The sequence below is a fragment of the Petaurus breviceps genome, unplaced genomic scaffold, assembly GCF_028583685.1.
Source record: "Petaurus breviceps papuanus isolate PSGF00001 unplaced genomic scaffold, PetGlider_PUasm1.0 91133, whole genome shotgun sequence".
Classification (NCBI taxonomy): domain Eukaryota; kingdom Metazoa; phylum Chordata; class Mammalia; order Diprotodontia; family Petauridae; genus Petaurus; species Petaurus breviceps.
The window spans coordinates 58,663,885-58,691,746 of record NW_027187419.1 but is presented as its reverse complement, the minus strand read 5'-3'; the positions used below and the strand labels follow the sequence as shown (position 1 = coordinate 58,691,746).

The 27,862-nt window shown below is 37.4% G+C and overlaps 1 protein-coding gene across 1 annotated transcript in view; it reads left to right on the top strand.

Annotated features, from left to right (window-relative positions):
* Nucleotides 1–5,859: 5,859 nt before the first annotated feature.
* The window catches only part of MTMR6 (myotubularin related protein 6), a 62,057-nt gene continuing 40,054 nt past the window's right edge, over nucleotides 5,860–27,862 (top strand). The window contains exon 1 of the mRNA XM_069080259.1: nucleotides 5,860–6,207. Within this exon, the coding sequence (XP_068936360.1) occupies nucleotides 6,184–6,207 (24 nt within the window). The 5' untranslated portion in view covers nucleotides 5,860–6,183. The remainder of the gene's footprint in view (nucleotides 6,208–27,862) is intronic.

Sequence of the window (27,862 nt, the reverse complement as noted above, 5' to 3'; positions counted from 1 at the left end):
GGATCTGAGCTAGGCCATGACTCTAGTATTTGGGATGGAGCACACCTTTAGGATGAAGGTATTATGAGGATGGGAGGTGGGGGACAGGAACAAGGAGCTCCTTTCATGTTCCAACGGAGGAAGGCAGGAGAAGGCTAAAAGTTAAGATGTCAAAGATGTGGGGAAAAAACAACGTGGAGTGTATTGTTGCTAATATACCCCATATAACTCTGAGGATCCAAGAGTTCCAATCCCAACTCCCATTTCCACAGATAAGTCCTGTTGCTAGAGTTTTAATAGTTACAACTCTCCCTCAGGGTTCAGGCATGTTTCCTTCCAGATATCTACCAAAAGTAGCTATTAAAAAAGGGTATTTACTAAAGTGGTACAATAGGATCAGCTAATACGAACATCCACAATGTCTGTGATAAATACTCCCACAAAAACATACAGGGTCAAGGGGGAAAAGTGAACTGAAGCTCAGAGAACATGTGGCAAAGGGATAACTCAGTTCCTAGTTGCTGGAAGACCTTTTCTCCCATTTATGGAGGCTCAAGAAGTTCCTCTTAAGGATAAATCTTCATCCAATCCATCTATTCTAGGCTCTTAATTCTAAACACTGATGCTAGACCATGAGGGAACAGTGCTAAGAAGAGTACGGGAAGTCCAAAACCTTCAAGATCCTTGGAAATTCTGAAGGTCCTTCTCTGGCCAAAGGGATAGGGATAGGTGGTAGGTGGTGGTGATGGTGGTAGTGGTAGTGGAGCTGGAGAGCTGGCCTAGGACAAAGTTGAGGCCTTTCCTTTCTCTGAAGGCAATTCCTTGGGGAACGGAAGTGGGGGTGGGGAGGGGGAAGAGGGAACATTATTGTTCAGCTATAACATCACTTTGCTCCAATTTCTGGAATCTCTTCCCAACTCAGTCGATAATTTATAGACAATCCTTAGAGTGTAGACCCTGATTCGTGGCCCATCTAAATTCCATTCCAATTCAAAGGTCTTAGTTTAAGGCTAATGGATTGATTGACTATTCTCAACAAGTTCAAGTTTAAAAGTTAAAAGAATATGTAGTACTTTTGACCCCACCCCTATACAAAAAACAAATCACCAAAAGACCATTCATCAATATTGACCTATATAAGCAGCTAAATGGCATTGTTGTTCATTCATTTCAATTGTGTCCAATTCATCCTGACCCCATTTGGGGTTTTCTTGGCAAAGTCCTGGAGAAGTTTGCCATTTCCTTCTCCAACTCATTTTACAGATGAGGAAACTGAGGCAAACAGGGTTAAGTGACTTGCTCAAGGTCACACAGTGTAATGGGAATGTAAATTTTGAAGATCTTCCCTGCCCCTAGGCTAAAGTGCACCTGGAGCCTGGGGTGGGAGGCTTGTTTTTCAGTAGATACTTCTTGACTGGCCAGTGGGTCAATGAGGTTGTTACATTCTCTGAGCCAGGAGAAGGGTATATAAACCCTGATTTGAGGCTTTGTTTTGGGGGCTCACTTTGAGAAGTATTCTGTGATTTGATATGGATTCTGGGAAGCCGTTGCCGGAGGGCCCCCCCCCTTTGAAAAACCCAGATGTTGATTGGGTATGGATGTAATAGCTGGACAGTTTGGAAAGCTATCTATTTGATCTGTTTCTGCCTTGATAATTCTGCCTGTATACTTTGAAGTTCAGGGTGCTGACCTTTTTCCCCTGAACAAGGTAAATGATATATGTCTGACTGATTAAAGTAAGCTTATTAACCCATTTTGAGTTGCTTTCCTTTATCAAAGCAGATCCAAGAACCTGTGGTGGCAGCAAACCCTGAGGACGCTTGGGGTGCTTGCTGCTACACACAGCTAGGAAGTGTCTAAGGCCAGATCTGAACATATAAGGTAACTCTTCCTGACTCCCAGAGCCAGCTCTCTATCCATTGTGCCACCTACCTGCCCCACTAGATGGCATAGAAGGTTAGTAAACTGGATTTGGAATTGGGAGGACCTGAGTTGGAGGCTTGTTTCAGACACTAGCTACTTGATCCTGGGCAAATCACTTAATTTCTCTCTGCTTCAGATTCCTTATCTGTAAAATGTAATAATAGTACCCACCACACAGGGTTTTTTTTTTTTAGTATTGAATGAGGTAAGTAGGTACATGATTCAGACATAAAGGTAGACATTGTAATTGAATTAGTAGAACATAAAAGAAATTACCTGTTGAATCTATAGATAAGGGAAGAGTTTATGATCAAACAAAAGATACAGAAGTTTACAAGGTTAAAATGGATAATTTTGATTACATAAATTAAAAAGCTTTTGCAAAAGCAAAACTAAAGCAACTCAAATTAGAAAAGAAGCAGGCAAATGGTAAAACTGTTAGTAACGAGTTTTTCTAATAAAGGTCTCACTTCAGATTTACAAGAATAGGAGCCATTCTTCAATTATTAGTAAAAAGGATATAAGTAGGCAATTTTCAGAGGAAGAAATCCAAGTTGTCAATAACCATATTTTTAAATGCTCTAAATTACCAATAATTAATGAAATGCTAAGTATAACAACTCTGAAGTACCATCTCACATTGATAAGATTGGCAAAATTCACCAAAAAAAGGGAAATTGATAAGTGCAGGCTTATTAATGAACTCTTGGTGGCCCTATTGTCACTTAATTTTCAGTAGAGAACAAAACCCAGAACTGAAAACATTTATCTTTTTTTTTTTGGAGGAGGACAGAAGGCAGGGCAATTGGGGTTAAGTGACTTGCCCAAGGTCACAGGGTTAGTGTTAAATGTCTGAGACAGAATTTGAACTCAGGTCCTTCTGACTCCAGGGCTAGTGCTCTATTCACTGAGCCACCTAGCTTCCCCTGAACTGAAAACATTTATTAAGAAGTTTATTATGTCATCTGGCAGAAGGGAAAGCTGAAATAGGCTCACCCTTGAGTAAGTTTTATGTTATACAGAGTTCAAACAAAGGAACAAGGAAACAACTGAATGGCCAGTATGGAAGCAATATGACCTAGGTTTCTTGTAAGGTACATCTGGAGAAAACTCCTCACATTTCTTGCATCAGTGTTTGGATCCCCTACAAGGTTTCTGGTCAGCATAACTCAAGTCCTAAGTTAAGCATTAAATAAATTTGATCTCTAAGCAACAAGTTTGGTCTCTCTACCTTTCAGGGCTAGGTTCAAACAATCCGATGAAGTGTTCCCCCATTGTGAACAAGTCCAACCATTCTAGAAAACAATTTGGAATTATGCCCACAAAGTTATTAAGCTGCACAAACTCTTTGTCCCAGAAATAGCACTACTAGACCAATATCCTCAAGGAGATTAAGAGAAACAGGGCCCATACATACACTGCTCTTTTTGTGTGGCAAAGATTTGGAAACTGAGGGTGTGCCCAACAAATTGAGGAATGGCTGGTCAAGTTATGAATTGATGAATGTGATAATTTCAGAAAAGTCTGGGAAGATTTGTATAAACGGATACAAAATGAAGTGAGCAAAACCAGAAGAATAATTTATACATTAACAGCAATATAGAAGATAAACAATTTTGAAAGACTTAACAACTCTGATGATTATAATGACCAACCAAAGGACTCATGATGAAATATGCTGTCCACCTCCAGAAAGAGAATTGATGGACTAAGCATACAGATTGAAGAATATATTGTTCTTGGACATGGCTAATATAGGAATTTATTTTTCATGAGGTCCACCCATATTTGTAATGGGTTTTGTTTTTCTTGCCTTCTCAATAGGCAGGGAAAAGGAAGTACTTGATCTGAGAGTGTACTATGTCAGTGAAATCATAGATCTAATTCCTATCCCATAATATATATTTGGATGGCCCACTCATAGCACTGGTCATTGAGTATGTACTTCTTTTTTTTTTTGGAGGGGGTAAGGCAGGGCAATTGGGATTAGGTGACTTGCCCAAAGTCACAGTTTGAACTCAGGTTCTCCTGACTCTAGGGCGCATGCTCTATTCACTGCACCACCTAGCCGACCCTTGAGTATGTATTTCTTGGACTGACATTGCAAATGGGTACTGAGCTGGACCCAGAACTGAAAAGGAGAGTCATTATATTGCCACTGAGAAATTGCTCAGTGCTCTTAATTAATCTATTTTCTTTGATTTTATATTTATTACAATTTCATTCAACTTGCTATTTGAATAAGTTATATTTTTAAAATTAATTTAACAAATTCACAAGATTTGTTAATTTGTTTTCAGAAGATATCAAAGCTTTCTATAGTCATGTGAAAAAAATGCTCTAAATCACTATTGATTGGAGAAATGTAAATTAAAATAACCCTGAGGTACCTACCACCTTATACCTATCAGAAAGGACAAATCTTAGAGGGAATGAGGGAAAAATTGGGACACTAATGAATTGTTGGTGGAGTTGTGAACTGATCCAACAATTCTGGAGAACAATTTGGAACTACATCCAAAGGGCTACAAAACTGTGCATACCCTTTGATCCCATACTACCACAACTAGGTCTGTACCCCAAAAAGATCAGAGAAAAAGGAAAAGGACCTATTGATGTGGATACAAAGGTGCTCTAAGGGTTAATATTAAGGATTGCTTGTGAGGCCCTCCGGAGCCTGAGAGGTCTTGAAGTCTCTTCCCTTATCTAAAAATGCCATAAAACTTCCCTCTTGTCCTGGACCATGGAATTCCTTTTCTCCTCCCCCCCATTCTGGGTCATAAAATTTCCCCTCTCTAATCCATTGTCATCCATCTTCCTCATCCTGTCTCTAAATCTCCAACCCCCATTAGAAACCCTAAAAATTACATCACCATCCTATAAGCTGTGTAGCTTTCTGGCTTTATATGTCTGGTCCTTGTTCTATTTCAATGCCTTTGTTTAGCTCCTTGCTAAGTCTCAGGCCTGCATACTTTTTCGTTAATAAAACTCCCATTGGCTAAAGAGAAGGTCTGATTGATTTCTTTCAAAACCTGAATCAGCTCTCCTAACTCTGATCCTTGACACTATCTATACAAGAATACTTATAGCAACTCAAAATTTTTGTTGTGACAAAAAATTGGAAACTGAAGGGATGCTCATCCATTGTGGAAGAGCTGATCAAGTTATAGCATATGATTGTAGTGGAGTATTAGTGTGCTATAAGAAATGATGAGGGGAGTGGTTTCAGAAAAACATGGGAAGACATAAGAACTGCTGTAAAGTGAAGTGAGCAGAACCAGGAGATCATCATACAAAGTTACAGCAATATTTTAAGGCTGATCAACTGTGAAAGATTTAGCTACTCTGACCAATATGATGATCTTACAATTCCAAAGAATTCATGATGAAAAAATGCTATCCATCACCAGGGAGAGAACTGAATGAAAATTTATATTTAATTTTATTACTTTACTTTTCTTGCTTTTTTATGACTAATATGGAGATATGTTTTGCATGATTTTACATGTATTGATATTATATTGCTTGCCTTCTCAGTGGGTGGGAGAGTTGGAGGAGAGAATTTGGAACTAAAAATCAGAAAATAAAACAGAATTTTAAAAATGAATGAAAAACCAAATTCACAAAACCTCTGTTAAAATCAAACTAGAGATGCAATTTTTGTATATTTCAACCGAAAATATAAATTAAAACATTAAAATAATATTCAAATGAAGATATATTTTTTAAAATCCTGATTTACATTTTTAAAGGTGTTGTAATATATTTTTCCGCATGATTCCACAATTTTTATGGTTTATTTCTTAACAATAGGCCTGAGGGAAAAGGCTTCCGGAACTTAGGGGGGTTCTCCCAGATCAAGGCATTCAACCCCGCCCCCGCCCCCGCCCTCGCCTCTAAAAAAAGTCTCGTCAGGCTTCTAGTCAATAGTAAGTGAGCTTGTCTTCCCTCCGACCTAGAGGGGGCACTGTGATGAACGTCACCCAGCCAAGAGACCGTAGATGGCACCCCTCTCTTCTGTTTGGAACTCTCTGCTTCCAGCTCATTCTCTCCTCCGCTCCTGCTTCGGTTTGGGAAAGTGTTTCTAGGAGACCAGCGCCTGCGGCTGCGCGCGTCCGCTAGGTTGGGGGCCGACTGGTGGGCGGGGTCGCGCCGTGCCGGGTGCAGTAACTTCGTTCGCTGTGACTTGCAAGTCTGTCGCTGCCGCAGTCGCTTTTCTCTCTGGTTCATGGTGCGCCCGTGAGGCAGGCTCTGGGGCCTTTCTTCCGAAGGGGCCTCGGGATGGAGCATATTCGCACGACCAAGGTAGATGGCGGACGGGACATGGGGAGTCTGCGCTGCCCTCCTAGCTCTGGGAGGAGGGGCCAGGCCGGCGGCCTCCCAGGGTCCCTGGCTTGAGGGGGCGGGGGTCGTCCTGACACCCCCTGCTTCTGCGACAGAAGTGTCTTGACTGCTTGTTAGGGTGCGGGGGCGGGGGAACACGGCCAGCCTTTGCCAAGGAGGGGGGAGGGAGGTGGGAGGCAGTCTGTGTACACCCTCCCTTCCGCCCTAGAGACGGGAAGATTTAGGGGAGTTTTAGGAGTGGGAAGATTGACAATTGCAGCCCTCGCAGTCTGGACGCTCTTTACTGAAAAGGCAGCAGGTCTGGAGCCGCTAGCCACCTGCTCCTTCCTTGTCAGGAAACATCCAGGGATGCTTAATACACCGCAGTGCATAAGTGTGATACCTGATTTTCCTGTTTTATGTCTCTAAATTTGGCAGCGGTGCAGGGGGCGGGGGAGGAGAGGGAATAAGGGAAGACAGGAAGGGGGGTGGGGTATGTGGAGATCCACTTTTTTTTCTTTAAGGGTCGGGCTCAAAATTATAGAATGCACAGTCTGGAAAGATAAATCCACCCGTGATTCCTAACTTCCTGTGTTTTGCTGAACTCATCCATCCAACCCTGCCCATTTAAAAAGCACCATTCGTTTACGGAAGTGGTGGTAATAAACACTCTTACCTTCATATTTTCCAAGCAAAACTTTGTGTCAAACCAGTTTGCAAATCTTTTTATTTAAAGTATAGCTAGTTTTCAGAAAGATCCACGTTTTCTCTTTAAAATACAGAATAATACAGAACAATAATAAAATGCAGAATAATACAGAAAAATACAGAACAATAATAATTAACTCCTTGTTGCCCGGATTTTGTCTGGAAGTCCTATTTTTAAATGAAACATTATCTAGGAGTTTGTATTTAGAATTTGGAAGTGTTGGTGGCTTAGTAAACAACTGATATTGAAATATTAAGATATTGAAATAATCTTAGAAACTTGCATTTTGTAAGTAATAATAGCTAGCATTTATATATTGAAAGTGCTTTACAGATATCTCATTTAATCCTCACAATAATCCTGCAAGGTAGCTACTATTATTATCTCCATTGTACAGTTGAAACTGAAGCAGACAAAAGTTAAATGACTTGCTGAGCTAATAATTTAGTATCTTGGCACACAACATGTACATACATAATTTGATACAGAATATGTGCAGAGTAAATGAAAGGAAATTTTCCAGAAGGAGGGGAGAGAGAAAAGAGTGGATAGGATTGGAAAAGTCCTTATGTAGGAAGTGATACTTAAGTTTTATGTTAAAGGAAGATTGTGATTCCTAGAGCAGGTAGATGTGAGGGGAGTGCATTCTAGGACCTGGGAGGGAGGGCAGTTTTAGGAGATAAAAGCGGTCATTTGATTGTGTGATGGGAGTAATGTACCATAAGTCTGAAAATACGGCCTGGAGTTTTAAATGCTAAACATAGGCATTTATCCTAAAGTTAATAGGGAATTTCTGAAACTACTTAAAGAGGGGAGTGAAATGGTTAGATTTACTTTAGGAAAATTCACTTTGGCATTTGTGAAGGAATATTGTCAAATACACAAAACTACTTCAGAAAAATTCAATTTCCCTGACACTATTAGTTTTTAAATCTTTGAAAAGTACTACAAGAATTCACAAGATTTCCAGCCTTCACTGGATGAAGACATCTCAGGTTTTTATCATTGGAGTTTTTCTTTTGTGTATGAGTTGGACTAGATCTCTCCTGATGTCCCTTTGAATTCAAATTCTGTGATGTAATCATTTTACCAACCAAATTTGTTTTCCAAGTAAATAAAAATGATTAGTAAGAGTCTTGATCTAGTAATACAAATATAGGAAATAAATTCTAATGGACCCCAACAATAGATGTGATATATACATAAATGTAGTAGAACTGTTCAGACTGTTCCCTTTCCTCCTACTGTTGTTGGCTGAGTAGTCAGTATGGTTTTCATTACTTCTAGCTTGGTTTGCTTATTCACTAACAAAGCTTAATTGTTTTTAAAAGCTGTTTCTCTCTCTCAAATCTCCTGGCATACATATATACTTTTACTGTTAGTTTATTATTTTATTTATGGCACTATAAATATATTTTAGCTGAATTATTTTTATAAAATGATTAGTTATAAGAGACTTTAAAAATTTACATTTAAAAATAAATATGCTAACTTATTTCAGCTTTGGTTTCTGGTGTCTGTGCAAGATCTAGAAATCTGTAAATGCCTGATTAGATCCCTGAAAGAGCATTGCTTAACTAGACACACATGCTTTTCAGAGCCATCTCTGTTTACTGAGTCCTAATTTAGCCCTAATGAGGTAATCCTGCCAAGAAACAATGAGAAATACAGAAAGACAATTCTTCATTATACAGACTCTCTTCTTCCTCTAACACACTGATCATGCCATACTATTTTCAAATTAAACTGATGTCTATATAAAATTTAATAGAAGAAATAGTGATGGTAGTGATGGAAGAGAGTAAGAGCTTTGCTAAGGTCCCTTTCAGATATAATCATATGATTTTGTGAACCTTGTGAAATATCACTCCCTAGGACTCATTAAGGAATGTTCTCTTTCCCTTCGAAAACTGAACCTTCAATTAGAGATACGTATTCCAAAAGCAGTGCTCAACAGCTTTTTAGCACTTTTTCTCTTCATGCTGGTAGAATGTATTTTTGGCATTTCTTCAGGTTTTATTCATTTTAAATTGTAGTTTTTCCCTTATTCTATTTTGCAAATAGACACACTACTAATAACATTGGGAAGCACAGCCTAACTAAAGAAGATAATAAAACAATTTCATTTTTTAGATAGTTGTTTAGTTGTAGAGGACAGTATAGCTATGGATTTTGGGTCTACTAAAAATATTCCCCTTTTTTCTTTGGAAAATGTATGCGTTGATTTATTTGGGTTATTACGAACATCTTTTTGTAAACGTGTCACAGATTTGAAGTACTAAAATAACCCCATATTTATCTAGAATTTTCAGGAGGTCTTTCACTAAAGTAAATTTCCTATTGAAGCTTATTCTTTAAAGGTCAAAAATTTTTTAAATTTAATTTTTTTTATCCATGGAAACCTTTTTAAAAATCTATTGAGCACGTAACTGCCTTCTTAAAGAATATGCTTCATATAATTTAGGGGATAGGGACTAGGGACTATATATTTATCTTCAATTATTATGCTGTGCAGGTATTGTATAATACTGCCCTAAGGGGAGGTGACCTGTTGTTCCTATACTAAAATAGACCCACACAATAAAAATACCTCTTGAAATAGTGTCAGTTTTTATAGTTGTAACTCTTCTCTCATTTAGTATTCTCTCCTGCTTTTAGTTCTTCCTTTTGTCAGCGACTACTTTGTTTCTCCCTCTAACTTTCTAATTTTTTCCCTCTTACTTCCTGTACTAATATACTTATAACATAAAACAGAAAATAGAAATTTATCAGATGAAGGTGAAATAAAATTTTTAAAAATAATTTTTCATTTTAACAGTAGAAAACCCTTTTTACTTTCTAAAATAATGACTAGTAATATTTTCTTATTGAGAACAATATAATTCATTATATGCTTCATTATTTTGGAAAATCTTGGTATAACACTTTGAGATACAGCCTTTTGAAGGTCTAGTTCTAAGTTGTTTATTTTGATAATTTGATTTTTGTGGCTATCATGATTGAAAAAGATACCTGACAAAGATACATAGATGGAAGTGGAAACAGCCTTACCATTATCTGTCCTTACTGAATTCTGATACTCATTTTCCAATCCCATCAACTGCTTAATGGATTTTTGTTGAAATTCTGCTAGTAAATTTTTATCTTCCTGATGTTAATCAGTTATTCTTGCAAACAATTCAGAAAGTGTTATATTTTTATATTTTTGAAGAATGAATTTGAAACCCCCTGAAACCTTTCATTTGGAAGAATTTTGTACAAGTCAGAAAATTCTTTTTCCAAGTTTTTCAAGTGTGAAGATGTGAGGGTTTTTTAGGTGACATAATTTTCAGCAACAAAAGCTTAGTTTTTAAATGCCTTGCTAATTAAGATATTTCAAAGAACAATAAATGCTTCAGAATGGGATTCATCATTAATGGTAATGATCTAGGTATATATATATATATATTTTTTTTTTTTTTTTCTTAAAGCAATTGGGGTTAAGTAACTTGCTCAAGGTTACACGACCAGTTATTACTTCTGGGTGTGGTGCTAAGTATCTGAGCCTGGATTCGATCCCCAGGTCATCCCGACACTGGGGCTGGTGCTCTTACTCGCTGTGCTACCTGGCCACCCCATCTAGGTATATTTCAACTGAGCTTAATAATATGGAATTTTTTGGTTTACTTCTTATCAGATTTGATTAGATTGTCGTTGTCTTTATTGTAATGTAACTGATGAAGAGGTTTGTATTAGGAGAAAAGAAGCTATAGCTCCACCATTTTCTTGTTTGTTGGTCTCCTGTTACTATTCTCTTGAATCTAAAGTTTCTTTGCAAGAGACTTTCTAAGCCAGTTGTTCAATTTGTGAGGATTAGTTTTAGTTAAACCTAGATAACATATATAATTCACCCAACTGGGCACTGTTAAACTGTAATACATCTCAGTACACTGAAAGGAAACAAATGAGTTGAGGTGCCAGTGTCAATCCTTCTGCACTGTGGAATTCAGCACTTGGGCTCAGGATGCATGACCAGCTGATACACAGACCTAGGGTGCTGTATATTAAGTATTAGTAAAGCCTAATTTGCTTTTTAGATATAAGATAAATATAAATAGTTCTAGTAATTTCTTCTTACACCCTGGTGGATAGCTGTACTCAGATAGGGTACACCTATCATATTTTGGAGATCATTGTAGTAGGTCAAAAAAACATGACCATAAAAAAGCATTGACTAAGAGCTTTTTTTCCCCAGGGCACTAAATTATACATGAAAGGCCTCTTTCCTGTCACTGCTAACTGATAACATGAATTTGATACATTTTTGCTGTGATGTTGTTGTCACTTAAATTATAAAGGGCTTTATATTTTCTGATTTCTTCCATAGTTCTAAGTTAAATACAGGTAGAGAGCACAATATTGTTGCTTATTCTTTGTTCTTGAAAAGGCCCATGACGTCAGGGAGGTGATGCCATGACATGCAAATGAATTGGATTTAAATGAAGGAGGGCTGTGCAAAGTCTCCAGCCTCACTTTCTCCATCTAGACCTAGTGGCCGGATATAGATCAGGAAAACTGGAGATGGCCTTGGATGCAGTGGGAGACCTTAGCCTTTTTAAGGCTAAGGTTTTTTAACAGGTCTCAATTTGACTGAGGCAGTGCCCATTCAGTGATTAAGGCTAGTAGAGAGAGCACTGGATCTTCGGTAAAGAGACCTGAGTGCTTCTTCTGGTTCTTTTTAATAACTTTGTGAATTTGGAGCCAGTTAACTAAGACCCAGTTTCTTAATCTGTGAAATGGAAATAATACCACTTATTCCACCTTCCTTTCAGGGTTGCCATAAGGATCAAATGAGAAAAACCATGTTAAAAGTGTTTTGTGTCATGTAAGGTACTGTACAAATAATTTTAAATGGTAGTTTAATTTTTAAAAAATACCTCCCCAAGGGCAGCCAGGTGGCGCAGTGAGTAAGAGCACCAGCTCCAGAGTTGGGATGACCTGGGATCGAATTCGGGCTGTGATACTTAGCACCACACCGAGAAATAACTGGCCATGTAACCTTGAGCAAGTTAACCCCAATTGCTTAAAAAAAAATTACCTTCCCAATAGTTAAGCAATTTGAGGAAGCCTGTAGTAATAAGGGGTTCTAAAGGAAGGGGCCTAGGAAAATAAAGGCCAGGGCACTAGCAACTACTATGACATGGTGATAGATGTAACAGGTCCTTAGGTAAGTCTTTTGCTTCTGTCCTTTGCAGTTATTCTGCTTTGAAGAGGGTTATTATTTTTACTGTGTAGAAAAACACAAGAATATGACCAGAAGGTTGTTGATAATCTGTTGTGGGGGATTGTTATAAGTATTACATTTTCCAACCTGTTTAGGAGGGATGCCACCATGATAGAGTGTGTAGAGTAGTGATTCCAGGAGCCCTGAATATACAGGGACTAGTTGTGGGGTTTCTTACTAATTGTCAACAGCATCTACATCTCAGTAGGAAAGGTTGACAAAAAAACTAAGATCAAATGAGTTGGAGAGATGAGAATCTTGAAATGCTACCACTCAGCTTCCAAGAAGATGTTTCTGAGGAAAGGTGTTGGATGATTGCCCTATCAGCCTATCCCCATATCTAATTGTTTGGAGGGCCAAATTTTGATCTTTGACCCTTGGTATTGTAATATTATTGTATATCTTTGACATGTTATTATGTAATGTAACCAGTCTCAAATGACAGTGATGTCAGTAAGTGGTACTTGTGTTAATTTCTCCTCTCCAGCATAATGACCTTTTAGCCTTCCTTCTCCCCTCATCTCCATTTTTACTCCTTTTTCCTTTGTTTTCTTCTTTGTTTTTCACTGTTTTTCTCTTTCTCTGTTTTTTCTCTCCTCATTTGCCTTATATCCGCTACTGGCACCTGTAGGCAATATTAGACCTGTTTATGCACTTTGGGATGGATAAAGTAATGCACTCAGTCATTGATTTAATGAATTATTTCTGTAGTGACTTGTGCTATTGTAGGGACTTGAAAGAATTAGTAAATGTCCTTTGGCAAGTAGTTTCCTATAGTATCCAAAAAATTACTATAGTATTCAGAATCTTCCTTTAGAATGCAGTTTATTATACTATCCAAAAAGTAGCATTACACATATGCTCTGAATTAGCAGGTTTAATGTACATTTAATTGAATCAATTGCAAGCATTTATTAGCCATACTATATGTTGGGTACAAAAATAAAAAAAAAATAAAACAACTTCCCACTTTTAAGGAATTTACATTTTGTTGGGAAGACAAGTACATTTATAAGTATATATAGAATAAATTTTAAAAATTCAAATAAAGAGAAGGTAGTTAATATAGTAGTTAGTAGTGAAGAGCATTAGCAGTTGGGAGTAGGGGAAGCTTCATGTAGCACATGGTTTTTGAAATTCAATTTTCAGGGAAGAGAGGGATTCTTTGAGGCAGTGATGGGGAGAGAGCAAATTTGGTAAAACTGATCAGTACATTAAAAATCTTATAACTTATCCTGTGTTCCACAGCTATGGACTCCTCCCTTCCTCCCCAGTCTCAGTAAGGAGTTGGGGGGGAAGTATCTTCTCATACTTCTTCTTTGGAGGCAAGCTTGTTTATAATTTTGCAGTAGTCAGTTTCAATTGTTTTGTGATTCTTTCCATTTATGTTTATATTTATATATTGTTCATATTTATTGTGTATATTATTTTCCTGTCTCTGCTTACTTTACTTTGCATAAGTTCATTTCAGTTTTCTCATGGTTCTCTGTGTTTATTATATATACTATTTCTTATACCCCAATAATATTCCATTACATTTATATACTACAGTTTGTTGCCATTTTCCAGTCAATTGGCATGTATTCCTTCCCAGTTCTTTAGTATCATAAAAAATGCTGCTATAAATGTTTTTGGTATATATGGAAACTTTCACTTATATGCCTTACTGTAGATTCTTTAGATTAAAAGATACAGATATTTTGATTTGCATAATTCCAAATTTTTTCCAGGATGCTTGTATTGATTCATAGCTTCCCCAACAGTGCATTAAAATTCTTGTCTCAAAATGTTCTCTTGAATCTTTTGTTATCAATTTGCTAGGTATAACAATCTCATGGTTATTTTGACTTTCATTTCCTTTATTATTAACAATTTACAGCATTTTCATATGTTTATTAATATTTTACAATTCTTTTTGTGAGAACTCTTTTTTCCCATCCGTTGACTATTTACCTATCTATTGAGGAAAGGCTTTTGGTTTTATGTATTTCTGTTATTTGTCTATATATGATGCCAAGCCATTATCAGTGATATTTATTATATCACTGCTTCTTTTTTTATGCTGGGAGCATAAATTTTGTTTGTGCAAAAGCTTTTCAATTTCATGTAATCAATTTTTTCTTTGTAATTTGCCTCTTTATCTTGTGCAATATTGTTTCTGTAGTGTAGTTAGGAATTGTTCTTTTACACATATCTAATGTGAAAGGTAAATTACTTCTCTTCTAATTTTTTATGATGTTTTTAATATTCAGGTCATGTATCCATTTTGAATTTATTATGGTATATGGCATTTAGTTTAATTTTAGCTTTTTATTTTAGCTTAATTTCTACCAGACTTCTTTCTTATTTTCCCATGAGTTTTTGTTAAGTAAAGTGTTCTTTCCTAAGTAATTTGTTTTCAGGTTTATTTAACACTGGGTTATTGACTTTCATTATTTTTGCTTTTCCCTTAGCTAATCTGTTCGGTTTTTTTTTCCATTAAAATTTTTAAATTTATTTTTCGTTTTCAACATTCATTTCCACATGATTTTGAGTTACAATTTTTTCCCCATCTTTTCCCTACTCCCACCCCAAAATAGCAAGCCTACTGAATACCCCTTCTCCCAATCTGTTCTCTCCTATATTTTCCTCCATCACCCCCCCTAACTTTCTAGTAGGGTAAGATGAATTTCTATACCCTAGTGCCTATATATCTTATTTCCCAGTTGCATGTAAAAAACTATTTTTTAAAACATTTGTTTTTAAAACCTTTGAGTTCCAGATTGTTTCCTTCTTCCCTCACCTGCCCCCACTAGGAAGATAAGCAATTTGATATAGGTTGTACATTGTGTAGTTACTCAAATCATTTCCATAGTAGTTATATTGTGAAAGATTAACTATATTTCCCTCCATCCTATCCTGCCCCCCACTTATTCTGTTTTCTACTTGGACCCTATCCCTTTTCTTTTCTTTTTTTTTTTTTATTTCTTTATAAGCAATCGGGGTTTAGTAACTTGCTCAAGGTTACACAGCCAGTTATTTCTGGGTGTGGTGCTGAGCATCTGAGCCCGGATTTGATCCAGGTCATCCCGACACTGGAACCAGTGCTCCCACTCGCTGAGCCACCTGGCCGCCCCTAAGCAATTGGGGTTAAGTAACTTGCTCAAGGTTACACGGCCAGGTGTTTCTGGGTGGGTGCTAAGTGTCTGAGCCCAGGATTCGATCTCCAGGTCTTCTCAACACTGGAGCCGGTGCTCTTACTCTCTGTGCTACCTGGCCGCCCCGACATCAAAAATGTTTACTTCTAACTACCTTCTCCCCCAGTCTGGCCTCCCTTTTATCATCCCTCCTCTTAACCACTACCTCCTTATTTTCCCATAGGTCAAGATACCCAATTGAGTGTGTATGTTATTCTCTCCTTAAGCCAAATTCAATGAGAATCAGATTGTCCCATACCTTTTCACCTTCCTGCTCTTCCCCTCCATTTAACAGTTTTCTCTTGCCTCTTTTATATGAGATAATTTACCCTATTTTGTCTCTCCCTTGCTCCTTCTCCCAATAAATTCCTGTCACCTCTTAATTTTATTTTTTAGATATCATCCCTTCATATTCAACTCATCCTGTGCCTTCTATGTATACATGAACATACATATGCCCACACTCACATATATATTTATATACACATACCCTCCTATACATATATGTACATATATATTCCCTTCAACTACGAGTTACATTTATTTATTATTGTTACAATTATTGTTTTTCCATGTAGGAATATAAATAGTTCCATTTTAATAAGTTCCTTATAATTTCCCTGTTTACCTTCTCATGCTTCTTGTATTTGAAAGTCAAATTTTCTGTTCAGCTCTGTTTTTTTCATCAAAAATACTTGATAATCCTCTGTTTCATTGAATAACCATATTTTTCCCTGAAGCATTATACTAATTTTTGCTGAGTAGGTGATTCATGGTTTTAGTCCTAGCTCCTTTGACCTCCAGAATATCATATTCCAAGTCCTTCAGTCCCTTCATGTAAAAGCTGCTAGGTCCTGTGTTATCCTGATTGTGTTTCCACAATACTCAAATGGTTTCTTCCTGACTGCTTGCAGTATTTTCTTCTTGACCTGGGAACCCTGGAATTTGGCTATGATATTCCTATGAGTTTTCTTTTTGGGATCTTTTTCAAGAGGCGATTGGTTAATTCTTTCAATTTCTATTTTGCCCTCTGGTTCTAGAATATCAAGGCAATTTTGCTTGATAATTTCTTGCAAGATGGTGTCTAGGCTCTTTTTTTGATCATGGCTTTCGGGTAGTCCAGTAATTTTAAAATTATCTCTTCTGCATCTGTTTTCCAGGTCAGTGGTTTTTCCAATGAGATATTTCATATTGCCTTCTATTTTTTCATTTGTTTGGATCTGTTTTATAGTATCTTGATTTCTCTTAAAGTCATTAGCTTTTAATTGCTCCAGCCTAATTTTGAAGGAGTTATTCTGTTCAGTGAGTTTTTGAAATTCCTTTTCCAAATGGCAAATTTGACTTTTTAAGGCATTCTTCTCACTGGCTTTTGGGGCCTCTTTTGCCATTTGAGTTAGTAGTCTATTTTTTAAGGTGTTATTTTCTTCAGTGTATTTTTGGATCTTCTTTAGCAGGCTATTGACTTGCTTTTCCTGATTTTCTTGTATCATTCTCATTTCTCTTCCCATTTTTTTCTCTACTTCTCTTACTTGATTTTCAAAATCCTTCTTGAGCTCCTCCATGGCCTGTAATCAGTTCATATTTTTCTTGGAGGCTTTTGATGCAGGAGTTCTGACTTTGTTGTCTTCCTCCTGTTCCATGCCTTGATCCTTTTTATCCCCCAGAAAAGATTCTATGGTCTGTTTGTGCTTCCTCAGCTTGCTTATATAGCCAGTCAATTACTTGATGTTTGAGCTCTTTGTCACAGTAGAACTCTGCTTCCAGAATGGAGAGAATTTTGTGCCAAGTCGCTGGGGTTTTCGTAGCTGCTGGTGCTATTAGGAGGGTGCCCTCTCTATAGCTCCCACAAGCTCTGGTACACTGGCCATATACCCCAGGACCACCACCCTAGACAGCAGTCTTGATCCAAGCAGGTTAAAGCAAGAGTGATTACCCTGTGAATGGTTGCCAGGTGTAATGGAAATGCAAACTTAAAGATCTTCCCTGCCCCTAGGCTAAAGTGCACCTGGAGCCTGGGGTGGGAGGCTTGTTTTTCAGTTGATACTTCTTGATTGGCCAGTGAGTCAATAAGGTTGTTACATTCTCTGAGCCAGGAGCAGGCTATATAAGCCCTGATGTGTAGCTTTGTTTTGGGACTCACTTTGAGAAGTGTTCTCTGATTTGTTCTGAATTCTGGGAAGCTGTTGTTGAGAGTCCCCCGGCTTTGAAAAACCCAGATGTGGAAACCCAGATGTTGACTGGGTATGGATGTAATGGTTGGACAGTTTGGAAAGCTGTCTACTTGATCTGTTAATGTCTTGATAATTCTGTCTGTATATTTTGAAGTTTGGGGTGCTGACCTTTTTCCCCTGAACAAGGTAAACGATATATGTCTGACTGATTAAAGTAAGCTTGTTAACCCATTTTGAGTTGCTTTCCTTTAACAAAGCAGATCCAAGAACCTGTGTGAGCAGGCACCTTGGGGACACTGGGGTGCTTGCTGCTACACCAGGTCCCCCTACATCTGCAGGCCAGGAGCTCTTGAGGAAGCCACACCAAGGTGGCCACATAGCTGCCACGCCTCTACTGCTTCTCTCCCAGCTCAGTGTGATAGATCCTTCCTATTGGCCTGCTGGGCTGCCCAGCAGGAGATTTGTTTTTTTCTGTCACTTTGTGGGTTCTGTAGCTCTAAAGTTTGTTTAGAGTAATTTTTTTACATGTATTGGAAGTGATTGGAGCAGAAGCTCATGCCAAGTTTGTGCTTCTACCTATCTGTTCTTTTGATATACTTTTCTATTTTTTAATCAGGTGAAATTGATTTATTAGTGCCAGTATAAGATGTCATATTTATTCTTGGTAAATTTTATCTTAGATTTGTTTTTGCGTCTTGCAGTCACGTCTCACTCTTTGTGACCCCATTTGTGGTTTTCTTGGCAAAAGATGCTGGAGAGCTTATCATTTCCTTCTCCAGCTCATTTTACAGATGGGGAAACTGAGACAAATAGGGTTAAGTGACTTGTCCAGGGTCACACAGATAGTAAGTGTCTGAGGCCAGATTTGAACTCGGGAAAATGATTCTTGTTTACTCCAGGTATGGCACTCTATCCATTGCATCACCTTGTTGTCCTTAAAAGATTTAACCAGATGTTTAACATTTTGGGACTTTATTCACTATCAGCTATCCCCTCAGTGATGACAGTAGTATTGTTATTAATAACATTTTCATTTATGTAGTGCTTTAAGGCTTGCAAAGCTCTTAGTAGAAATTTATTTTTCTTTCCTCAAGAACCATATTAGATATTTCAGGCATTCCAGTTTTAGAGATCAGCAGACAGGCTCAGAGAGATGATGATTTGTTCCTGATTACCCAGCTGGAAAGTGATAAAGGCAGTATTTGAAACCAGATGTTCCTCTCTGTAAAGCCAAGCATGAACAGCTTTCAAGGTTCTGATTATATAGTATAGCAAACTATTTATTCAGTAACAAATTAGAGCAAAACATTCACAGAAAATCAAGGTACAGCATTCACAATGTTACAACTTAAAACAGAAAATCAAAATACAGTATTCACCATGTCACAACTCAACAACTTATCACTAAAATGGGTACATAGTTTTCAACAAAGTACAGTTATTTAGTAACTCCATGATTCAATCATCCTTGAGGAGGCTTGTCTCAAGGGTCACAAAGTACAAAAGTCAAAGTTCTCCACCCATGGAATGCAATTAAGTTCAACTTCAACAGTCACTACTCAGTACCCTCTTAAGGGGTAGTGTAAAATACAAAAGCCATCCACCCCTAGGTCATAAGTAAATTATAATTTCATCAGTCACTACTCAGTCAATTTCATCAGTCACTACTCAGTACCCATGAGGTCTTTTCATCTTGACTTGGGGCAGACTTTCAGCTCCCATGGTTCCTCTTCCATGGTCCCAGCTCCTCCCTGAATCTAACCAACTGCCACCTGATTTCAAAGGCAGACAGCTCCCAGCTCCTTGTCCAGTTCTCGGTGCAGTTCCTGCTCCACACTGGGGCTCTCTGTATCCAGTCCATCTCAAATCCTTCACAGTGTCTGTTCCTGGGAAGGCAAGGCTTAACAAAGCCACAAGAACATTCATATGCATTAACAAAGTCAAAACAACATTTGTACAAAGTACTGGCACCACAGTCATGCTTCCTCAGTCTTCTACAGCTCCCACTGGCCCTTGGAAATCCTCAGCAGCTCCATGTGGCCCTTGGAAGTCTTCGGCACCATAAACTTTGTTCTCAAAATCAAAATCAATCTATCCAGCATCCATGTGGCTTGCTCCAAGAAATTCTATCTCAGTTCTCAATTCTCATTCCTCTTTTCAGTTCTTCTCAATTCTCAGTTCAATCTAGCAGCAGCTGCCCTGCCTCCATGATGCATACCCCAGGAAATTCTGACTGTCCAGCTTGTGCTTTTCCTTAAATATGGCATAGCTGCTCCATGTTCAGCCCCTTCCCTTTATGTCAGCATCAGGGGTTACCTGTTTAGCCCCTTCCTGTTATATCAGCAACATGGGTTCATATCTTATGTTTCTTTAGCAGAGGTTTAATTTGAAACTAGGTACTAAGTACCTCTTAGCTTAGCAATACAAAGGGATCTTCAAATTTCATTACTATTACACTCTCTAAGCAGGTTCATCATTCTTTACTATATTGTGCTGTATTTTAGCTTTTTATCATCAGCAAAGGTGATAATCACGCCACCTATTCCTTTATCTGAGTCACTGATAAATGCTCTTTAACATAGAACAAAAGGTTAGATATCTAGAAATTTCCTTCAAAGTTGACTTTGAACTATTCTGCCAGTTCCTGAACCAAGTCTCTCTTTTTCCATAAAAATAGCATGAAAGCCTAAGCCATTGCTTTTGTAATCTTTGTCCCATTCTCCTTTTGAGTTTTTCTCTCTCAGGGAACATACCTGCCCCCCGCCCCCCCAATAACTTTTAAAAACTTGGTTGTTATCTTTAGCTTTCCATGCAGCCCTAGTTTATAATGAATTTAGGACTCTTAGCTCTGCCATTTTTTTTCATCCTGTTATTCTTCCTCCTAGTTTTTGTATATTTCTTTTTAAAAATATTAGTTACTCTTCATATACATTCCTCTGTCTAGACAAATGTGTCTCTTTAGAAAACCTTCTCAACAAAATTCTGTTTCCCAGCTTTCTTACTTAAGAGCTTTTAGTCCCTTCAGTTCACTTCAAGGAACATTTGCCTCCTGTGCTCTACTGTACTATTGTGTCAGACTTATGATCCGTTTCCTGCACTAATTTCTTTTTTCCTTTCTGTTTCAGTCTTTCTTCAAAATGCTTTTTTTCTATCTTGCTCTCCATTTCTGGTTCTTGGATTTCTGTATACCATTATCCCTTCCACATCATGACTTTCCCCTTCTAGGTTTTGATAGGTTGGCATAAGAAATTAAATGGAAATTTTTTGGAAGCTGCAAATGTCATGCAAAAACCAGTAGATGACACAGAAAAAGTTTAGAAACTCAGAAATGCATAAAATATATGTATAGTATTGTATAATGTCAACACATTTTATCTTTTACTTCCATAATCATTCAGATGTCTTCTGTGGTATAAAGGGAGGGGCAAGAAATTTTACATGGATTTTCCAGATCTAGGTGGGAAGGTACCATGTTCCTAACTCACAAAGTCTGTGAAGGGTAAACTGTATATGAATGCAGCTTGGCACTTTTTCTTCAATTTATAATTTTGAAGATTTTCTTGGACACTGAAGATTAAGTAACTTGACCTGAGTCACACACCAGTATATGGTAGGACTTTAACCCAAGTTTTATTGATTCTGTAGTTGGTTCTTTATCCACTATAGGAAGATGAACCTCTCCCTTCTTTTATCAATACAGTCCTTTACAATAGACATTGCCTTGGAGAACCATTTTCCAGCACCATTCTTCCAGTTGTCAGTGATAAATTATTTGGTTAAACTAGTCTCCATGTTCTAGTTTCACCTTGCTTGTTGCCAATCCTTTGTTCATTTATGTATAGATATATGAGGTTCTATTGCTATCTTCTTTTGAGATTTTTTTTTCTCAGAATTTCCTTGGTGTTTTCACTTTTTTTTTTAACCTTATGGCTGCTCTGATGGAGTGGCGACCTGCTGCCTGAAGGCCACATGGGGATTTGTTCTGTGAAGTTTGGATTCAGTCAAAGGTTCTCACTTGAGGACCTAGAGGGCTACATGTGGCCTGGAGGCCACAGGTTCCCCATCCCAGGAACTTAGATATTCAGAAGCAATTTTCTCCATTTTCATTCCTTTTCAGTTTACTCTTTTGATTCGATTTCTAAGACTCAACCAATCAAGTATAGAGTAAGTACCTGCTATGTACTATACCAGACCCGTGTAACCTACTGCTGTGGCATGCCACAGGATTTCCCCTATATACAAAGGATGTTTTCCTCTACATTTTTCGAGGGTCACCTGAAATCCTTTGGTATCCTGTAAGTGGCCTGTGGACCGCAGGTTGTGCAGACCAGTGCTATACTATGCTATGTGCTGGTGGATATGATGAGGGATGACTCCCAATAGGCTCAGCAGGAACTCTGATCTTATCTAAGACCAGAAAACCTGCAATAACGTCTGGAAAGAATTCAAAGTCTCAGACTTAATTGGAGTGAGAGTTGAAAATTTTTATTTTACGCTTTGCAGCGGGCAAGGAGCCTTAGGGGACCTGCAAGTGAAGGGGGCACAGTCTTTTATTTTTAAAGGGTAGGGCTGCCATTGTCAGGGCTGACCTGATGGATATAAGGGAACCAAGGCTAACCTGTGCATAGATAATTTAACTTGAAGATGAGATTTGGGCCAGACCGGAGGAGATATGAGGAGATAAAGTTAGGACAAAGGAGTCACAAGTTGTTGCCTAGGCAGAGTTCGGATAGGGGGACAGGGCAGAGTTTGAGGCTGGGAAAGGGAAACGTGATTTTACAGACTGGTTTTACAAATTGACTTGGTTGTACAGACTGATGTTATTACAAATTGATTTAGACCCCAGGTACCCCATCAGATACAAGTATAAAGAATGAGCCAATTCCTACTCATGATGAACTTTCATTTTTACATTTTTGCCAGACCTCATTAGGTGTACTTCATTACTGACCATCGTCCCATCATTTCTGAGTTTTAAGCCATTACAGACATTTAAGTCTTTCTCAGACATCGATCTTGTTAAGTGATTAAGTTCTCACAGCTTCTCAGCCTTTGCTTTGATTGGTCACAGTGATAAAAGGATAACTTTTGCTCCTAAAGTATTCAGGGTTTTTTGTACAAGAGTTAATAATTCTTAATAATGCTTTTTATGTCTTTTGATGGTGTTATTTGTATCTATGGGGATCTCCAGAGATGGATAGCAGTCATTCTTCTTATACTTATTCATGGTATCTTAGATTTAGGAATTGAAAAGGATTTAGTGGTAATCCAATCTACAGATGAGGAATCCCAGCAGCCCAGAGATTTTAAGTAACTTGCCCAGAGTCACAAGTCTTGTGATTTGACACAGGTCTTGTGCCTCTAAGGTCCGGCAGTTTCCCACTTTCTCCCTGTATAGATTTTGTCCTTCACTCTCCTCCCCACCTCTCCCCCAAATAATGCTTGAGAGTTTCTTTGCCTCCCTAGCACTGTGCTTTTGCACTTAGTAGGTGCTTAATAAATATTTGTGGAAATTGGTTGAATGAACCTTTTATTTTCTTAAGCAATTTTTAAGTTTTTGTATAAGAGTGAGGGAATTACTTAGGTTTTAAAATTGTTACTTTGAGATCTTAAATGTACCCATCAGTATATGAACAGTTTTTGCTTTAGTACTTAAGTGGACTGTTCCTCGGACTTCTGGCTCTGGTCTCTACTTAAATCAGTTTTCATGTAATGCAAATTTGCTCCTACCCACCCACTTCACTTAGCTTATACAACAAAGGTGGACACAAAATAATACCTTAGGCAAGTCATAAAGTGTACTAAAATGCAGACATAATAAATACTGTAACATGATGATAAATGGACTTGTGAAAGGTAAAGTTAATGAGATATACACAGTACTGTAAAGTTAACATAGGTGTGAAGTAGGTTATCCCTCACTCAAGTACCACTCACGTGGTTGGTTGGGTTAACTTTGTTTATGAAGCTATTATGAGATGTTTGAACTGTGGCCCTCTTTTTCCTCATATATCTGACAATAGCAAGCAATATTATACTCTACTAGTCTTTGAACTTTTAAAAATCTTGAAGTATTTTGGATCCATCTTTTCAATATAAGAAAAACATTCACTCACATGATGAAATCCTTCTGCCACCTGTCTTGTTATGAACCTTTTTGGTTTGACTTCAGCTTCCAAAGCTTCCTTTTACTTCTTCTGCAATCTTTGCAATTATTAGCTCAATCTGATGTTCCTTCCTATTTCTTTCAGAATTCTTCACATAAAGTCAAATTTGTGTAATGCAAATTTATGTAAAGCAAGAGCTGTCTTTACAAGTCTATAGCCAGACCATTCCTTTCAAAAGGAAAGGCTGTCAAACTATTTTGTTCTCTGACTGTCCAAGGGTTATATTTGATACCAGCATTTAAAATTTTTTTCTGAAATTTTATGCTCCCAAATAAAATGCTAGTTTTGTCACACTGATTCTTTGTGGCAGTATTCCCCTAACCCATATCTACTGTCTATCTTTAAAAACCTTTTTAATAATTCTGATGGTTAACTCTTGTTCAGACCTTTTCATCTTCAAACTCTGGAGACTCAGTTTTGCAAACTCAGGTTTACTGTTGGTTACCAATGTCAAGGAAACAGGCTGTATAGATATCTCCTTTTTTCTTATTTTAACAATGAAGCATCTTTTAAAAATTGATTTTGAAGTAAAGGGAGGAAATTATAAACTCAAATGTGACAAAAAAGATTACAGTAAACTGTCAGAAAAGTACATTTTATCCTTGATCTGAAATAGATGCCCAAAGAAACTTTACAACACTTTAGATAGCTACTTGGAGTCAATTAACAACTACATATGATGAATTGAAATGGGATTTTATTATTTTTAATACAATAAAATATCTGTGGGAAGAACAGTTGTTTTTAAAAAAAAAAATTCTGAGTGCTTTGCAAAGCTCTTAAAGCCAACAGGTTTCGCATGTTTACTTGCATGCTTTATTTATTCTTGCTTTATCTTAAAAATTGTATTGTACAAAATAAAAAAACAAAATATAAAAAAATATAAAATATTGTACAAAATATAAAGACAGCAAGGTGGTATGGCAACTCAAAACTCTGAGGGTCTTCCCCTCCCAGATTGATTTTGATGAACTAGGTCATCTTTTACCTCAAATCTTACCTAGCCTTTAATCACTGAATTTAGCTTAAAAAGGCCAAGGTCTCCCACTGCATCCACGGCCTGTAATCAGTCATTCTGACTGACCTATGTCTTGCCACTGGACACCCATGACTCTGGAAGAGAGAATGAGGCTGATGACTTTGCACCTGCCTCACTGAAATCTAATTTACTTTCAAGTTAATCCCCCCTGATGTCATTGATCCTCTTTAATAATGAAGGACCAATAATAACAACAGTAGCAGCTAAGTGGTGTTGAGCACAACACCATCTTCCATTCCCTTAATTGATGTGTAAGCAACAACTTCACCCTTCCCTTCCCTGAATTGATCTGTAAGTAGGCATTTTAGCATAACTTTACCCCTCCTTCTCCTAATTGATCCTTCAGCCTGGGGTAAAATCCCTGCTCCATTCTTCCCCTGACACCCCTCCCCCCCGCTGGGTGTTTCCCATCTCCACCCATTCTGGGTTCCCTGTACCTCAGACTAGGAAAACTCTGGAAAATTCAAATATACACTGACCAATCACTGAGTGTAGTTTCAGTTTATGTAAGCTGACTGTTGTAATCTCTTTAAAATCCGGTATATTGTTCATGCCAATTCACTGTCTGATTTGGGTATTTGACCCCCGGCAGTCCCTCGGGAATAAAATCCACTTCCAATTTTAATCTTGGGGATTTTCTGCTCATTCCCATTATGCCCAACAGTGGCACAGTAAATACAGGTCAGGAAAGCCTGAGTTCAAATATAATGAGACACCATGTGTCCCTGGGTAAGTCATTTAACCTCTCTGCCTCAGTTTCCTCAACTGTAAAATGGGGTAACAATAGCATCTTCTTCTCAGGATTATTTATTGTGAGGATCAAACCAGATATTTGTAAAGCACTTCACACAGTACCTGGCATTTAATAGGTGCTCCCCCGCCCCACTCTCTTACCTCTTAAATTTAATTTTTATACAAAGTAGCCACAGCACGTTTGATTTAAATTTTAGTACCATGACTTTGTCCATATTTATATCCAATTCAGTAAATATGTATGCTGTATCTCCTTTTCAAGAATGTCATTTCAGAACAAATGAATAGACCATTAATAATAAACTCACCTTGGCTACAAATGGACTGAGAGTCAGATGACTGCAGTTCAAATCTTAGTTCTGTCATTTTCTAGGTGTGTGTCCTTGGGCCAGTCACATTACTCAATAGGCCACAGTTTCTTTATCTGCAAAATGAAGAGGTTGAACAAGATGATCTTTTAGCTTCCTTCCAACTTTAATAGTCATTTGATTCTGAGTTGAGAATAACTTTTTAAAGTAATCACTTAGGGTATTAATATATTAGATGATACTATTCATTTTTTTTTGTCTTTCAAGGACAGTAAAATTGTACAAATAGCTCTTGTGTCAGCTTTTAACTCCTTAAATGAAGAAGCTTAAGAAAAGGTTGCTGTTCATTGAAAATGCCATAAAAATGTCTTTTGACTATACTGTTTCCTTTAGAGAGCACCACCATCCTTCCAGTCACCCAGATTCGCAGCCTAGGTATCATCCTTGACTCCTTATGTCAGTTAAATCTTGTTTCTACCACTATATCTCATACCAGTCTTTTCTCAATTCACATAGTCACCAACCTAGTTTAGGTTCATGTCTTGCTTGTTTCAGTAGACTTCTACTTGCTTTTCCTGCCTCATTTTCTGCTTCCCCTCTTAGCTATCAAAATGATAAGCTTAAAGCACACAACTGACCTTGTCACTTTCCTACCTAACAAACTTTATTGGCTTCTTATTGATTCTGGGATCAAATATGATTTCATCTTTTTCCTCATTCTTTTTAATGTCTATTTTTTATAGATGTTATGTGATATTGATATAGTATATATGGTAGTACATGTATATAATTTATGAGTAAATATACACACACCAGCCCATCCTCTACACAGGTGTCAAAGAGATCTTCCTAAAGCACAGGTTGATCATGTCATCTGCTCAGTAAACCCCAACAGCATCTGGTTTCCATTAGATCAGATATAAATTCTTTTCTTTGGCTTTTAGAGTTCTTCACAACCTGGCCTTTACCAGTTTGTCCAAGGTTATTTTATATCCCTCTTCTTTATACATGCCAAAGTCCAGCCAGACTATCTTCCTTGTTGTTTCTTACACATTATGCCACATTTTCTGTCTCTGTGCATTTGTACTGCCTGTCCCACGTGCTTGAAAAGCTCTTTTTCTTCACCTCTGCCTCATGGTTTCTTTTTATTCAAGAACCATGAAGATTTTCTTCTTATCCCAAAATGCTAGCATCCTCTTTTCCTAAACTACCTCATTTTTGTTTTATATGTTTTTATATACACAGTCTTTCTAATAGAATGCAAGCTCCTTGAGATCAGGGACTGTTTTATTTTTTGTTTTTGTGTCTTCTAATACCTAGCACATTCTCTGGCACATAATAAGTGCATAATAAATGCTTGTTGATTGAATGTCATATTGTAAGGAAAGAGTGTCCCCTCAGGGAACTTTTCTTGGTCCTGAGCCATTTAACATTTTTATCCATGTCTTGATGAAAGCATAGATGGCTTACCTATCAAATTTTTAGATGACACAAAATTAGGAGGAACAGGTTTCAGTTTGGATGACAGGATTGAAAAAGATTTCAACAGGTTAGAAAGTTGGGTCAAATCTAATTGGATGAAATTTAAGTAGGGAATAAATATAAAGTTTTATACTTTGGTTAAAAAAATAAACTTACAAGTCTAGGTTGGGGGAGCCATATAACAGTTTGTATAAAAAAGATCTAAGTTTTTTTTTTTAAAGAGACTACAAATTCAATAGGAGTAATTAATGTGATATTATACTGTTTTATACCTTTCTATTGTGCTGTTTAGTTCTAGAATATTAGGGCAGTTTTCCTTGATAATTTATTGAAAGATGATGCCTAAGCTCTTTTTTTTTGATCATGGCTTTCAGGTAATCCAATGATTTTTAAATTATCTCTCCTGAATCTGTTTTCCTGGTCAGTTGTTTTACCAATGAGATATTTCACATTTTCTTTTTTTTTCATTTTTTTAGTTTTATTGTTTCTCAATTTCTCATAGAGTCATTAGTTTCCATTTGCTCAATTGTAACTTTTTTTTTTTTGGAGGGGGGAAGGCAGGGCAGTTG